The sequence below is a fragment of the Lepisosteus platostomus genome, chromosome 9 (assembly GCF_059453375.1).
Source record: "Lepisosteus platostomus isolate fLepPlt1 chromosome 9, fLepPlt1.hap1, whole genome shotgun sequence".
In the NCBI taxonomy this organism is placed as follows: domain Eukaryota; kingdom Metazoa; phylum Chordata; class Actinopteri; order Semionotiformes; family Lepisosteidae; genus Lepisosteus; species Lepisosteus platostomus.
Genome location: NC_142619.1, coordinates 1806305 through 1822315, shown reverse-complemented (window position 1 = coordinate 1822315; position 16011 = coordinate 1806305). Strand labels below are relative to the sequence as shown.

Below are 16011 nucleotides of genomic sequence, written 5' to 3'. Positions count from 1 at the left end.
TGCGGCTCAGCTGAATCTCTCCAGATTAGTCCCCCCCTGCACTGCCTCACTCCTCTATCGCCCCCTGGTGTGTGAACAGAGGACTGCAGCTCAGCCGAATCTCTCCAGATTAGTCCCCCCTGCACTGCCTCGCTCCTCTATCGCCCCCTGGTGTGTGAACAGAGTACTGCGGCTCAGCCGAATCTCTCCAGATTAGTCCCCCCCTGCACTGCCCCGCTCCTCTATCGCCCCCTGGTGTGTGAACAGAGTACTGCAGCTCAGCTGAATCTCTCCAGACTAGTGCCCCCCTGCACTGCCTCACTCCTCTATCGCCCCCTGGTGTGTGAACAGAGTACTGCGGCTCAGCTGAATCTCTCCAGATTAGTGTCCCCCCTGCACTGCCTCGCTCAGCTATCGCCCCCTGGTGTGTGAACAGAGTACTGCAGCTCAGCCGAATCTCTCCAGATTAGTCCCCCCTGCACTGCCCCGCTCCTCTATCGCCCCCTGGTGTGTGAACAGAGGACTGCAGCTCAGCCGAATCTCTCCAGATTAGTGTCCCCCCTGCACTGCCTCGCTCCTCTATCGCCCCCTGGTGTGTGAACAGAGTACTGCAGCTCAGCCGAATCTCTCCAGATTAGTCCCCCCCTGCACTGCCCCGCTCCTCTATCGCCCCCTGGTGTGTGAACAGAGTACTGCGGCTCAGCCGAATCTCTCCAGATTAGTCCCCCCTGCACTGCCCCGCTCCTCTATCGCCCCCTGGTGTGTGAACAGAGGACTGCAGCTCAGCCGAATCTCTCCAGATTAGTGTCCCCCCTGCACTGCCTCGCTCCTCTATCGCCCCCTGGTGTGTGAACAGAGGACTGTCACTCATCTGAAATGGGATGGGTCAATACCGAGGCCTCCAGGCCCACGTAGGTAAGGACAGCGTCCAAACGCCGGCTCCTGATTGGCTCCCGCACGGTCGCCGCGTCCCGAGGACCCAGGAAGCCCACGTCCGCACCACAGGAGCTCCTGGGATCGCTGGAGCGACTGCCGTCTCCTCCTTTATAATCAGAGGCATCCCTTGCACTTACATAGCAGTCTCCTGCACACTCCTCTCTGAGCACAGTACAGCTCCTGGGGATCCCCTCCACCCCCACCTGGATGATACTCCAGTCCTCTCACACACACCAGCTCTCAGTGGGAGGAGAGCAGAGGGATGGAGCCAGTTCAGAGAGGGGGGTTATTAGGAGGCCATGAGGGGTAAAGGCCAGGGGGGAGTTTGGCCAGGACACTGGGGTGACACCCCTACTCTTCTCGAGAGGCACCCTGGGATTGTTCATGACCACAGAGAGTCAAGACCTCGGTTTGACGTCTCATCTGAAGGACGGTGCCTGTTTACAGTACAGTGTCCCCCGTCACTATACTGGGGCATTAGGACCCACACAGACAGCAGGGTGAGCGCCCCCTGCTGGCCCCCACTCACACCTCTCCCAGCGGCAGCTTTAACGTGTCAAATTGTCTGTCCCGTCCATCATGTCCATCTACAGGACCTCTCTGGGCGCAGGCCGGGAGTAGGGCTCTGCAGCAGACCTCACAATCTCTAAAACGTGACAATAACACAAAAGGAACGGTAATAAATATTTTATTCTTGGAAAAAAAAATATTTTCTTGCATCACTCTGGGGCGGACAGGAAGTGAGCGAAGACTAGGTCACTGGGGGAGGAGAGAGGGGGTTACACCACAGGAAGTGAGCGAAGACTAGGTCACTGGGGGAGGAGAGAGGGGGTTACACCACAGGAAGTGAGCGAAGACTAGGTCACTGGGGGAGGAGAGAGGGGGTTACACCACAGGAAGTGAGCGAAGACTAGGTCACTGGGGGAAGAGAGAGGGGGTTACACCACAGGAAGTAAGTGTAGACTAGGTCTAGGTTTTTTTAAATGGCAAAAAACTTTTTTTCTGTGCACTTTTCAAAACTCCAGCCTTGGATATTTGTTGTGCTGAAGTGGATACAGTCAGATTTTGTATTTGTGAAGAACCATTCTTCACAGCGTTTGAAATTATCTCCCTTCTGACTTTTTTTAAATTCTCACTGTTGGTATGTCAGGTTGTGTAGCTGCTGTATTGCGTTGGATTGTGTAGCATTACTGCTGTGTAGCTGCTGTTGGGGCACCAGGTTGTGTCGCTTTCCTATTGTGTAGCTGCTCTTGGGGCACCAGGTTGTGTAGCTATCCTGTTGTGTAGCTGCTGTTGTGGCACCAGGTTGTGTAGCTGTGCTGTTGTGTATCTGTCCTGTTGGGGCACCAGGTTGTGTAGCTGTGCTGTTGTGTAGCTGTCCTGTTGGGGCACCTGGTTGTGTAGCTGTCCTGTTAGGGCACCTGGTTGTGTAGCTGTGCTGTTGTGTAGCTGTCCTGTTGGGGCACCAGGTTGTGTAGCTGTGCTGTTGTGTAGCTGTCCTGTTGGGGCACCAGGTTGTGTAGCTGTCTTGTTGGGGCACCTGGTTGTGTAGCTGTCCTGTTGTGTAGCTGTGCTGTTGTGTAGCTGTGCTGTTGTGTAGCTGCTGTTGGGGCACCAGGTTGTGTTGGTATCCTCCAGTGTGGTGATGTCAGCGTTCATCGGCCTCCCCCATTGGCTGCCCCACCGCTGGCTCCGCCCCCAGCCTGGTCCTGTGCCCCCGACATCATGAGGAATAGGACCAGGGGGACGATGTACATCCACTGGAGAGAGAGAGACAGGGAGAGGGAGAGGGGTTAATACACTGCTATATCCACTGGAGGGAGACAGGGAGAGGGAGAGGGAGAGGGAGAGGGAGAGGGAGAGGGAGAGGGGTTAATACACCAGTACATCCACTGGAGAGAAACAGAGAGACAGGGAGAGGGAGAGGGGTTAATACACCAGTACATCCACTGGAAAGAGACAGAGAGACAGGGAGAGGGAGAGGGGTTAATACACCAGCACATCCACTGGAGGGAGACAGGGAGAGGGAGAGGGGTTAATACACTGATACATCCACTGGAGAGAAACGGAGAGAGGGACAGAGGGACAGGTCAGGACACAGAGCCCAGGGACAGAGGGACAGGTCAGGAAACGGAGCCCAGGGACAGGTCAGGACACGGAGCCCAGGGACAGAGGGACAGGTCAGGACACGGAGCCCAGGGACAGAGGGACAGGTCAGGACATGGAGCCTAGCCAGGATAGCCAGGGAGAGCAGGCTGGGTGGGGGTGGAGGGGTGGAGGACGTTAATACGAGGAGGAAGAGTGTGGCTAATAGAGATGACACCACCACCACTACACAGGACAATGCGCAATGACGCAAGGAGTCCACTGGAGGGAGCACTGTCACCACCTTTCCATAAGGCAGCCTAGCGCAGCTACAGCACTGGCTACCCTCTGTTCACAGGCTGAACACAGGAAGCTGAGGCCACCCCTGTAAGCTCCACTGCGTGGCCTTCCTGTCCAGACAGTACTAACCCTCTCAGTGTCAAAACACAGCGCCCCCAGGAGGAGTCCCGGCGTCAGTACACACAGGCTTGCCCCCACGCGACCTCCGGTCTCCTTCACTGACACGGCACTCCCAGCATGCTCTGCATACCTGGAGCGGATCAGACTGCTGCGCACTGGGAGTCTGACAGCACTGTCACACCTGGAGCGGATCAGACTGCTGCGCACTGGGAGTCTGACTGACTGCACTGTCACACCTGGAGCGGATCATACTGCTGCGCACTGGGAGACTGACTGACAGCACTGTCACACCTGGAGCGGATCAGACTGCTGCGCACTGGGAGTCTGACTGACTGCACTGTCACACCTGGAGCGGATCAGACTGCTGCGCACTGGGAGTCTGACTGACTGCACTGTCACACCTGGAGCGGATCAGACTGCTGCGCACTGGGAGTCTGACTGACAGCACTGTCACACCTGGAGCGGATCAGACTGCTGCGCACTGGGAGTCTGACAGCACTGTCACACCTGGAGCGGATCAGACTGCTGCGCACTGGGAGTCTGACAGCACTGTCACACCTGGAGCGGATCAGACTGCTGCGCACTGGGAGTCTGACTGACTGCACTGTCACACCTGGAGCGGATCAGAGTGCTGCGCACTGGGAGTCTGACTGACAGCACTGTCCCACCTGGAGCGGATCAGAGTGCTGCGCACTGGGAGTCTGACTGACAGCACTGTCCCACCTGGAGCGGATCAGACTGCTGCGCACTGGGAGTCTGACTGACTGCACTGTCACACCTGGAGCGGATCAGACTGCTGCGCACTGGGAGTCTGACAGCACTGTCACACCTGGAGCGGATCAGACTGCTGCGCACTGGGAGTCTGACAGCACTGTCACACCTGGAGCGGATCAGACTGCTGCGCACTGGGAGTCTGACTGACTGCACTGTCACACCTGGAGCGGATCAGAGTGCTGCGCACTGGGAGTCTGACTGACAGCACTGTCCCACCTGGAGCGGATCAGACTGCTGAGCACTGGGAGTCTGACTGACAGCACTGTCACACCTGGAGCAGATCAGACTGCTGCGCACTGGGAGTCTGACTGACTGCACTGTCACACCTGGAGCGGATCAGACTGCTGCGCACTGGGAGTCTGACTGACTGCACTGTCACACCTGGAGTGGATCAGACTGCTGCGCACTGGGAGTCTGACTGACAGCACTGTCACACCTGGAGTGGATCAGACTGCTGCGCACTGGGAGTCTGACTGACTGCACTGTAACACCTGGAGCGGATCAGACTGCTGGGCACTGGGAGTCTGACTGACAGCACTGTCACACCTGGAGCGGATCAGACTGCTGCGCACTGGGAGTCTGACAGCACTGTCACACCTGGAGCGGATCAGACTGCTGCACACTGGGAGTCTGACAGCACTGTCACACCTGGAGCGGATCAGACTGCTGCACACTGGGAGTCTGACAGCACTGTTACACCTGGAGCGGATCAGACTGCTGCGCACTGGGAGTCTGACTGACAGCACTGTCACACCTGGAGCGGATCAGACTGCTGCGCACTGGGAGTCTGACTGACTGCACTGTCACACCTGGAGCAGATCAGACTGCTGTGCACTGTGAGTCTGACTGACTGCACTGTCACACCTGGAGCGGATCAGACTGCTGCGCACTGGGAGTCTGACTGACTGCACTGTCACACCTGCCAGCCATCAGTACAAACAAGACGGGAGGTCAGTTAGAACTCAGAACAGGCCGATGCCCTCGTACCCGGGACCAGCCCAGAGTCCCACAGCGTCTTCCAGCTCTCTCAAGCTGCAGAGCCCGGGGACTACAGGCCAGGCCCAGCCGCCATCCCAGCTGCAAACATCTGGACTGTGTCTAAACCGAGTCCACAGTCCAGGACCTACAGCACTGTCACACCTGCTGAGTGACAGATCCCTCAGTCACAGTCAGATCCCCGAGACTCCAACAGATCCCTGAAGAACCGACAGATCCCTCAGTCACGGACAGATCCCAGAGACACCAACAGATCCCTCAGTCACGGACAGATCCCTCAGTCACGGACAGATCCCAGAGACACCAACAGATCCCTCAGCCACGGACAGATCGGGGAGCACCAGGGAGATCCTTGCTGACTCATCGGCTGGGCGACTCGGATCGCAGGTCCAGCGAACGTTTCGCCCAAATTTCATCAGGTGATGTCAAACCTCTAGCTTGACAAGAGGGCATCCCAGGGTGCAGTAGCCAAGACAGAGTGTCAAAAACCTGTACACCTGTCTGACTGGCACACCTGTCTCCTGATCCCACACCTGTCTCCTGACCCCACACCTGTCTGACTGGCACACCTGTCTCCTGACCCCACACCTGTCTGACTGCCACACCTGTCTCCTGATCCCACACCTGTCTGACTGCCACACCTGTCTCCTGATCCCACACCTGTCTCCTGACCCCACACCTGTCTGACTGCCACACCTGTCTCCTGATCCCACACCTGTCTCCTGACCCCACACCTGTCTGACTGGCACACCTGTCTCCTGACCCCACACCTGTCTCCTGACCCCACACCTGTCTGACTGGCACACCTGTCTCCTGATCCCACACCTGTCTCCTGACCCCACACCTGTCTGACTGGCACACCTGTCTCCTGATCCCACACCTGTCTGACTGGCACACCTGTCTCCTGATCCCACACCTGTCTCCTGATCCCACACCTGCCTGATTGAGTCAGCAGAGGACTGGAGCTCCGAGTGACAGACAGGGAGAGAGTGAGCAGGGGAAGATGGGGAGGGGGAGAGGGAGCGTCTGCGCCGTTTACTTGTGAGGTCAGCCCTGCTCTCTGGCTCCCCCTGCTGGAGCCTGTGAGGAACTGGTGGCCATGAGGAAAACGGCACCTCCCAAAATTAAATACCACTGAAACACAGACACAAACACGCCGATGAATACAACAGGAGAAGCGAACACGCCGACACACGCAAACACCACAGCCACACACGACCGAGCCCACGAATAACGCTGAGACACACACGCTCCCTCGGCACGGCCCAGCGCTGGACAGGACGCCCACACTCACGTATTTCGCAAAGAAGGACTTCTGCTCCTGTGGATTCTTCCCCTTCTTCTCCTGCTCCTGCTCCATCCTCTCGATGAACAAAGCAGTTTCTGGACTGAGAGAGAGAGAGAGAGAGAGAGGTTCATACAGACACACTGACTGGACACTCCAGTACATTAACACTGCACTGAGAGAGAGAGGGGTTAATACACACACACTGACTGGACACTCCAGTACATTAACACTGCACTGAGATAGAGAGGAGTTAATACAGACACACTGACTGGACACTCCAGTACATGAACACTGGACTGAGAGAGAGGGGTTCATACAGACACACTGACTGGACACTCCAGTACATTAACACTGCACTGAGAGAGAGAGGGGTTAATACACACACACTGACTGGACACTCCAGTACATTAACACTGCACTGAGAGAGAGAGGGGTTAATACACACACACTGACTGGACACTCCAGTACATTAACACTGCACTGAGATAGAGAGGAGTTAATACAGACACACTGACTGGACACTCCAGTACATTAACACTGCACTGAGATAGAGAGGAGTTAATACAGACACACTGACTGGACACTCCAGTACATGAACACTGGACTGAGAGAGAGGGGTTCATACAGACACACTGACTGGACACTCCAGTACATTAACACTGCACTGAGAGAGAGAGGGGTTAATACACACACACTGACTGGACACTCCAGTACATTAACACTGCACTGAGAGAGAGAGAGAGGTTAATACAGACACACTGACTGGACACTCCAGTAAATTAACACTGCACTGAGAGAGGGGGGTTCATACACACACACTGACTGGACACTCCAGTACATAAAGGAGAGACTTACGCAGGGGCTGACGATGGTCCCATGATGCTCAGTGTGGTGTTAAACATTTCCAGATCGACATCCTCCACCTCTGCCCCTTGGCAGGAGCCTGGCAGTGTGACTATGGAGATGCCAATCACACTGCCACTGACATCAGTGTTCACAGTGATGACATCACTGAGGTGAGACTCCACTAGAGCACACTGACAAAGAGAAAGAGACTGGTGACAAAGATCCTAGCATAGACCCTAAATTCAGACATAGCAGACCCTAATATAGACCCCAGAGACACTCCTCACACACACAGATTAATACAGACCCTAATATAGACCCAAGAGACACCTCCCACACACACCAAAATTAATACAGACCCTAGAGACACACCTCACACACAGAGATTAATACAGACCCTAATATAGACCCTAGAGACACACCTCACACACAGAGATTAATACAGACCCTAATATAGACCCTAGAGACACACCTCACACACACAGATTAATACAGACCCTAATATAGACCCTAGAGGCACACCTCACACACACAGATTAATACAGACCCTAATATAGACCCCACAGACACTCCTCACACACACAGATTAATACAGACCCTAATATAGACCCTAGAGACACACCTCACACACACAGATTAATACAGACCCTAATATAGACCCCAGAGACACACCTCACACACACACAGATTAATACAGAACCTAATATAGACCCTAGAGGCACACCTCACACACAGATTAATACAGACCCTAATATAGACCCTAGAGACACACCTCACACACATACAGATTAATACAGACATTAATATAGACCATACAGTGCAAAAACTACTGCACTCTGCTTTCTATGAGTTCTGCATTCTGTTCCTTTCCCTCAGTCACCCCTCCCCTCCTCGTTTCCGCTCTCTCACCGCTCGGACAAACGAGGTGAGGTATCCGTCAGCCTGCGAGGAATGTCTGTCCGTCAGGCCCGTCAGCACAGAGCTCCGCGGGACCCTGATCCGATAAAGACCATCTACTGCTGCCACCTCCTGACAGAGAGAGAGAGGGGTTAATACAGACACAGGACAGCCCTGAACAGCAGCACTGGCCCCTCTGTCCACTGCTGTCCTCCTGACAGAGAGAGAGAGGGGCTGCAGCAGAACCTGGCACTGCTGGAGCAGTACTGTCAGACCTGGGCACTGACAGTCAATCTGGACAAGACCAGAGTTATGGTTTTCCAGAAGAAAGCCAGACCTCAGGGAAACAGGTACAAATTCACACTGAACAAGAACACATTGGAGCACACATCCAGCTACACATATCTCGGTCTCACCATCAGCTCTTCCGGGAGTTTTGACCTGGCAGTGAAGGCACTGAGGGAGAAGGCACTCAGGGCTTTCTACGCAATAAGAAGGAGGCTCTTCAACATCAACCCACCAACAAGAATCTGGCTCCAAATATTTGAAAGTGTAATCCAACCCATTGCCCTATACGGCAGTGAAGTTTGGGGTCCCCTCACAGACCAGGATTACACCCAATGGGACAAACACCCCACAGAAACTCTGCACATGGAGATCTGTAGAATCATCCTCCGTGTGCAGAGAAAAACTCCTAACTAACAACGGGTGCAGGGCCGAATTAGGCCAGTACCCACTATTGATAAACATACAGAAAAGAATATTAAAGTATTGGCTACACCTAAAAAACAGCGACCAAAATTCCTACCACCACAAAGCCCTGCTGAGCCAAGAGCTGAGCCCAAAACAGAGCCCCCTGAGCCAGCTGGTCCTGAGGCTCACCGACCTGAGCCACACCAACACTAACCAGCCTCAGGACAGCACTGCTAGAGCACCACAACCCAGACTCAACCACATCACAGCACAGATCAAACAGCAATATCTCACACACTGGGACACACACACACAAACACAACATAAACTGGAATGCTACAGAACCTTAAACAGACAATACACACTAGCTGAATATTTGACCAAAATAAAAAATAACAAACAGAAACAGACCCTGACGAAGTACAGGCTCAGTGACCACAACCTGGCCATAGAAACTGGGCGACACAGGCAGACCTGGCTGCCCAGAGAGGACAGGCTGTGCTCCCACTGCCAGCAGGGAGAAATAGAGACAGAGGTGCACTTCCTACTGCACTGTGACAGATACTCTGGGATTAGAGAAACATTCTTCCCGAAATTCAGAAATCTAATCCCAGAGTTCCCACACCTGCCAAAACCACAACAGGTCCCAATCCTACTGGGAGAGGGAGGAGGGAACTCAGTTGATCTGGCAGCCCAGTATGTGATCTCCTGTCACAGCCTGAGGAACAGTGAGTCCGTCTCCCAATAATGCTCCAGCTGCCTACAGTATATGTTGATATTATATAATATGTCTTTGTTGTAAATGTCTGAAACATGTCTGTAGATTTTATTTTACTTCTATTTTTTGTTTTGTTCTATGTTAATTTTATTATTTTTATTTGCTTTGGCAACACTGATTGTACCCATCGGTCATGCTAATAAAGCACCTTGAATTGAATTGAATTGAGAGAGGGGTTAATACAGAGACAGGACACCCCTGAACAGCAGCACTGGCCCCTCTGTCTACTGCTGTCCTCCTGACAGAGAGAGAGGGGTTAATACAGACACAGGACACCCCTGAACAGCAGCACTGGCCCCTCTGTCTACTGCTGTCCTCCTGACAGAGAGAGAGGGGTTAATACAGACACAGGACACCCCTGAACAGCAGCACTGGCCCCTCTGTCCACTGCTGTCCTCCTGGCAGAGAGAGAGGGGTTAATACAGACACAGGACAGCCCTGAACAGCAGCACTGGCCCCTCTGTCCACTGCTGTCCTCCTGGCAGAGAGAGAGGGGTTAATACAGACACAGGACACCCCTGAACAGCAGCACTGGCCCCTCTGTCCACTGCTGTCCTCCTGACAGAGAGAGAGAGGGGTTAATACAGACACAGGACACCCCTGAACAGCAGCACTGGCCCCTCTGTCCACTGCTGTCCTCCTGGCAGAGAGAGAGGGGTTAATACAGACACAGGACAGCCCTGAACAGCAGCACTGGCCCCTCTGTCCACTGCTGTCCTCCTGACAGAGAGAGAGAGGGGTTAATACAGACACAGGACAGCCCTGAACAGCAGCACTGGCCCCTCTGTCCACTGCTGTCCTCCTGACAGAGAGAGAGAGGGGTTAATACAGACACAGGACAGCCCTGCACAGCAGCACTGGCCCCTCTGTCCACTGCTGTCCTCCTGGGAGAGAGAGAGAGAGAGAGAGGGGTTAATACAGACACAGGACAGCCCTGAACAGCAGCACTGGCCCCTCTGTCCACTGCTGTCCTCCTGGCAGAGAGAGAGAGAGGGGTTAATACAGACACAGGACAGCCCTGAACAGCAGCACTGGCCCCTCTGTCCACTGCTGTCCTCCTGACAGAGAGAGAGAGGGGTTAATACAGACACAGGACACCCCTGAACAGCAGCACTGGCCCCTCTGTCCACTGCTGTCCTCCTGACAGAGAGAGAGAGGGGTTAATACAGACACAGGACACCCCTGAACAGCAGCACTGGCCCCTCTGTCCACTGCTGTCCTCCTGGCAGAGAGAGAGAGAGGGGTTAATACAGACACAGGACAGCCCTGCACAGCAGCACTGGCCCCTCTGTCCACTGCTGTCCTCCTGACAGAGAGAGAGAGAGAGGGGTTAATACAGACACAGGACAGCCCTGAACAGCAGCACTGGCCCCTCTGCCCACTGCTGTCCTCCTGACAGAGAGAGAGGGGTTAATACAGACACAGGACAGCCCTGAACAGCAGCACTGGCCCCTCTGTCCACTGCTGTCCTCCTGACAGAGAGAGAGAGGGGTTAATACAGACACAGGACAGCCCTGAACAGCAGCACTGGCCCCTCTGCCCACTGCTGTCCTCCTGACAGAGAGAGAGAGGGGTTAATACAGACACAGGACAGCCCTGAACAGCAGCACTGGTCCCTCTGTCCACTGCTGTCCTCCTGACAGAGAGAGAGAGGGGTTAATACAGACACAGGACACCCCTGAACAGCAGCACTGGCCCCTCTGTCCACTGCTGTCCTCCTGACAGAGAGAGAGAGGGGTTAATACAGACACAGGACACCCCTGAACAGCAGCACTGGCCCCTCTGTCTACTGCTGTCCTCCTGACAGAGAGAGAGAGGGGTTAATACAGACACAGGACACCCCTGAACAGCAGCACTGGCCCCTCTGTCCACTGCTGTCCTCCTGACAGAGAGAGAGAGGGGTTAATACAGACACAGGACACCCCTGAACAGCAGCACTGGCCCCTCTGTCTACTGCTGTCCTCCTGACAGAGAGAGAGGGGTTAATACAGACACAGGACACCCCTGAACAGCAGCACTGGCCCCTCTGTCCACTGCTGTCCTCCTGACAGAGAGAGAGAGGGGTTAATACAGACACAGGACAGCCCTGCACAGCCCTGAACCGCAGCTTAATGATCTACTGCTTGTGCCACCTGGAGCATCATTCACTCCTGCTCAACTCTGTCCGGTTCCCAGGCGGTCTGAACTAAGATCGCTTTCTTGCTCCAGGAAGGGGATCCTCTACCTCACTCCCCCCACCCTGCCCCCCCGTCCGCCTCGGACCACCGGGTCTCTCACCCGCAGCTTGTTCCTCTCCTCCTCGGTCAGCTGGTTCTGAGACAGGGAGAGCCCGGACTCTCTGCCTGGCTTCAGCAGCAGCGCCCCCCGCAGGCCGAACTGAGGACTGTCATCTGATAAAGGGACAGGAGAGAAAGAGGGAGAGAGGGGTTAATACAGACACACTGACTGGACACTCCAGTACATGAACACTGCACTGAGAGAGAGAGGGGTTCATACAGACACACTGACTGGACACTCCAGTACATTAACACTGCACTGAGAGAGAGAGGGGTTCATACAGACACACTGACTGGACACTCCAGTACATGAACACTGCACTGAGAGAGAGGGGTTCATACAGACACACTGACTGGACACTCCAGTACATTAACACTACACTGAGAGAGAGAGGGGTTAATACAGACACACTGACTGGACACTCCAGTACATTAACACTACACTGAGAGAGAGAGGGGTTAATACAGACACACTGACTGGACACTCCAGTACATTAACACTACACTGAGAGAGAGAGGGGTTAATACAGACACACTGACTGGACACTCCAGTACATTAACACTACACTGAGAGAGAGAGGGGTTCATACACACACACTGACTGGACACTCCAGTACATGAACACTGCACTGAGAGAGAGGGGTTCATACAGACACACTGACTGGACACTCCAGTACATGAACACTGCACTGAGAGAGAGAGGGGTTAATACAGACACACTGACTGGACACTCCAGTACATGAACACTGCACTGAGAGAGAGAGGGGTTCATACAGACACAGTGACTGGACACTCCAGTACATGAACACTGCACTGAGAGAGAGAGGGGTTAATACAGACACACTGACTGGACACTCCAGTACATGAACACTGCACTGAGAGAGAGAGGGGTTCATACAGACACAGTGACTGGACACTCCAGTACATTAACACTGTACTGAGAGAGAGAGGGGTTCATACAGACACACTGACTGGACACTCCAGTACATTAACACTGCACTGAGAGAGAGAGGGGTTCATACAGACACACTGACTTGACACTCCAGTACATTAACACTGCACTGAGAGAGAGAGGGGTTAATACAGACACACTGACTGGACACTCCAGTACATTAACACTGCACTGAGAGAGAGAGGGGTTAATACAGACACACTGACTGGACACTCCAGCACATTAACACTGCACTGAGAGAGAGAGGGGTTCATACACACACACTGACTGGACACTCCAGTACATGAACACTGCACTGAGAGAGAGAGGGGTTCATACACACACACTGACTGGACACTCCAGTATAGTAACACTCACCCAGCTCGAAGGAGTGCTCCAGGGGAATGGAAAACCCAGTGCTGTCCGGCTCCAAGGTCTCACCTGGCTGGACAGGAAGTGAATAGTGAGCAAACAGGAAGAAGCCGCAGTGACAGCTGGGATACAGTGACGTCGAAGTGACGAGAGCCACAAACCTGTGGGCACCTCCTTCAAGTAGGAGCAGCCCCCAGGAGCCAGAGACCAGGCCCAGGAGCAGACCAGTCCAGTCCAGAGCTCTGAGCGGAATCTCACACCAGCCTGGGGGCACAGTGCCCATTCCAGAGCAGATCTCTCCCGGGCTGCGCGACATGAGTCAGACAGGCTGAGGGAGACCTACAGGAGCAGCATCACGGCACGCAGGTCTGGAGCTGCACGGTCCCACAGGGCTTACACACAGCAGGCTCTGCTTTCTCACCCACTGAAGCACTGCCCCACCTGGGAGACGCACAGCGATCATTCTGTACCAGTGACCCCACCTGGGAGACACACAGTGATCATTCTGTACCAGTGACCCCACCTGGGAGACGCACAGCGATCATTCTGCACCAGCCTAAAACCTGTAAAAACCTAAATCATTCTAGAATAGCAGAACAGATGTTTAGTGATTGATTCAATCTTATGCATTTTTAATGTAAACCCTATCACTTACTGAGCACAACCAAACCTCACCTCACAATAGTATAAATCGTTTACATTCCATAAGCAGTACATGCTTTTCTCTATAACAAGTCACTACTAATTCTGAGGATGGACCACACTTCAAGGCATCAGGAAGTGAAAGCACCAGAACATTTTGCTGTCTTACCCATGTTCACAGTGCACAGTGATCAGTCTGCACCAGTGACCCCACCTGGGAGACGCACAGTGATCAGTCTGCACCAGTGACCCCACCTGGGAGACGCACAGTGATCATTGTGCACCAGTGACCCCACCTGGGAGACGCACAGTGATCATTCTGCACCAGTGACCCCACCTGGGAGACGCACAGTGATCATTCTGCACCAGTGACCCCACCTGGGAGACGCACAGTGATCATTCTGTACCAGTGACCCCACCTGGGAGACGCACAGCGATCAGTCTGCACCAGTAACCCCACCTGGGAGACGCGCAGTGATCAGTCTGCACCAGTGACCCCACCTGGGAGACGCGCAGTGATCATTCTGTACCAGTAACCCCACCTGGGAGATGCACAGTGATCATTCTGCACCAGTGACCCCACCTGGGAGACACACAGTGATCATTCTGCACCAGCAGCCCCACCTGGGAGACACACAGCGATCATTCTGCACCAGTAACCCCACCTGGGAGACACACAGTGATCATTCTGCACCAGCAGCCCCACCTGGGAGACACACAGTGATCATTCTGCACCAGTGACCCCACCTGGGAGACACACAGTGATCATTCTGCACCAGTAACCCCACCTGGGAGACACACAGTGATCATTCTGCACCAGTCACCCCACCTGGGAGACGCACAGCGATCATTCTGCACCAGCAGCCCCACCTGGGAGATGCACAGTGATCATTCTGCACCAGTAACCCCACCTGGGAGACACACAGCGATCAGTCTGCACCAGCTGCCCCACCTGGGAGACACACTGTGTCCTGCAGCTCAGTGACCCTGTTCACCAGGCTGGGGGCACTGGTCTGGAAACTCTGCTGCGGAGGGCAAGGGCGCCTCCTACTGGTCCACCAACACCACTGACAGCTGCACCCTGGTGTTCCCCGCAGGTCTCCCATCCCAGGACGATACTGACCCGGACCAGCCCGGGCGGGCTCCTGAGGCTGCAGAAGCGGCCATTATGCACTTCAAAAACCCAGCAGGCTTTCGGAAACTGACACGGGAAGTGAGCACTGGACGAGAGAGGGAGGCATCGTATCCCCGAGATCTTTGGGGGCGCCCGAACAACCCCTCTCCCTCTTCGGGTCTGGCAACCCCGATACCTCCCGCAACACAACCCAACCGAGCGGCGACAGACACCCCGAAACCACGGGAAACCAGCCGCTCATCTCCACCCGGGAGCGCGGAGACACACCGACACGACCCCGGGGGCAGGGAGACACCCGGGGTGCGGGTCCGCGCAGACACGGGTCCGAGTCGTTGGTGTCCCGTCCCGACACAGTCCGAACACGCCCAGCCTGTTTCGGGTAAGAAGGAAAGGCTGGGCATCACACTCACCCGTCTGCCCGAGTTACAGCCCCCAAACCCGGCGGAAAGAAGCAGGACGAGCGCCGGCAAACCGGAGACCCGCAATCGCAGAAACCAACAGGTCGTCGCCATGTTCGATTTGAGGCCGGAAGAGGACGGGCGACGCAGGACTACATCTCCGCGAACCGGAAGAGCGTCGCAGGACTACAACTGTGCGTCATACGTCAGGAAGCTTGCGGTTGTTACGGAGGATAATACAGAGAGCAAGAGGGAACGTTAAACTCTACCGTAATGAAAAGGATATGAGAGAATGTAAAAAATAAAGCAGACCGTGCTTTATTTAAGAACTGGTGACTGAGAGAACTTCCTCTTCTAATGTAAAATGTATTTTATAGATTTAGGAACCGGCTTCAGTAATTAAAAAAAATCATATTTTATATTTATAAATTGTTAATTAATTATATTTACATTTCAATAATGCCTTCAGCTCTGTGTCTAACCAGTCTATTTTCACCTAAACGCTGATTCAGCCGAGGACTGTAGACAGACACACTGACTGGACACTCCAGTACATTAACACTGC

The 16011-nt window shown here is 54.3% G+C and overlaps 1 protein-coding gene across 2 annotated transcripts; it reads right to left on the bottom strand.

Annotated features, from left to right (window-relative positions):
- Positions 1-1587: 1587 nt before the first annotated feature.
- emc10 (ER membrane protein complex subunit 10) lies at positions 1588-15618 on the bottom strand. 2 transcript variants are annotated; one of them, XM_088646403.1, is made up of 8 exons: positions 15459-15618; positions 13278-13344; positions 11970-12082; positions 8234-8353; positions 7334-7515; positions 6485-6578; positions 6230-6324; positions 1588-2675 (listed from the first exon to the last, which is right to left on the bottom strand). In XM_088646403.1, the coding sequence occupies exons 1-7, from the start codon at positions 15558-15560 to the stop codon at positions 6238-6240; spliced, it is 765 nt and encodes a 254-aa protein (XP_088502529.1). In that variant the 5' UTR covers positions 15561-15618; the 3' UTR covers positions 1588-2675; positions 6230-6237. The 2 variants fall into 2 exon arrangements, with proteins under 2 accessions (XP_088502529.1, XP_088502528.1); XM_088646402.1 differs by lacking the exon at positions 6230-6324 and having other exon boundaries at positions 15459-15617.
- Between the last annotated feature and the right edge of the window lie 393 nt (positions 15619-16011).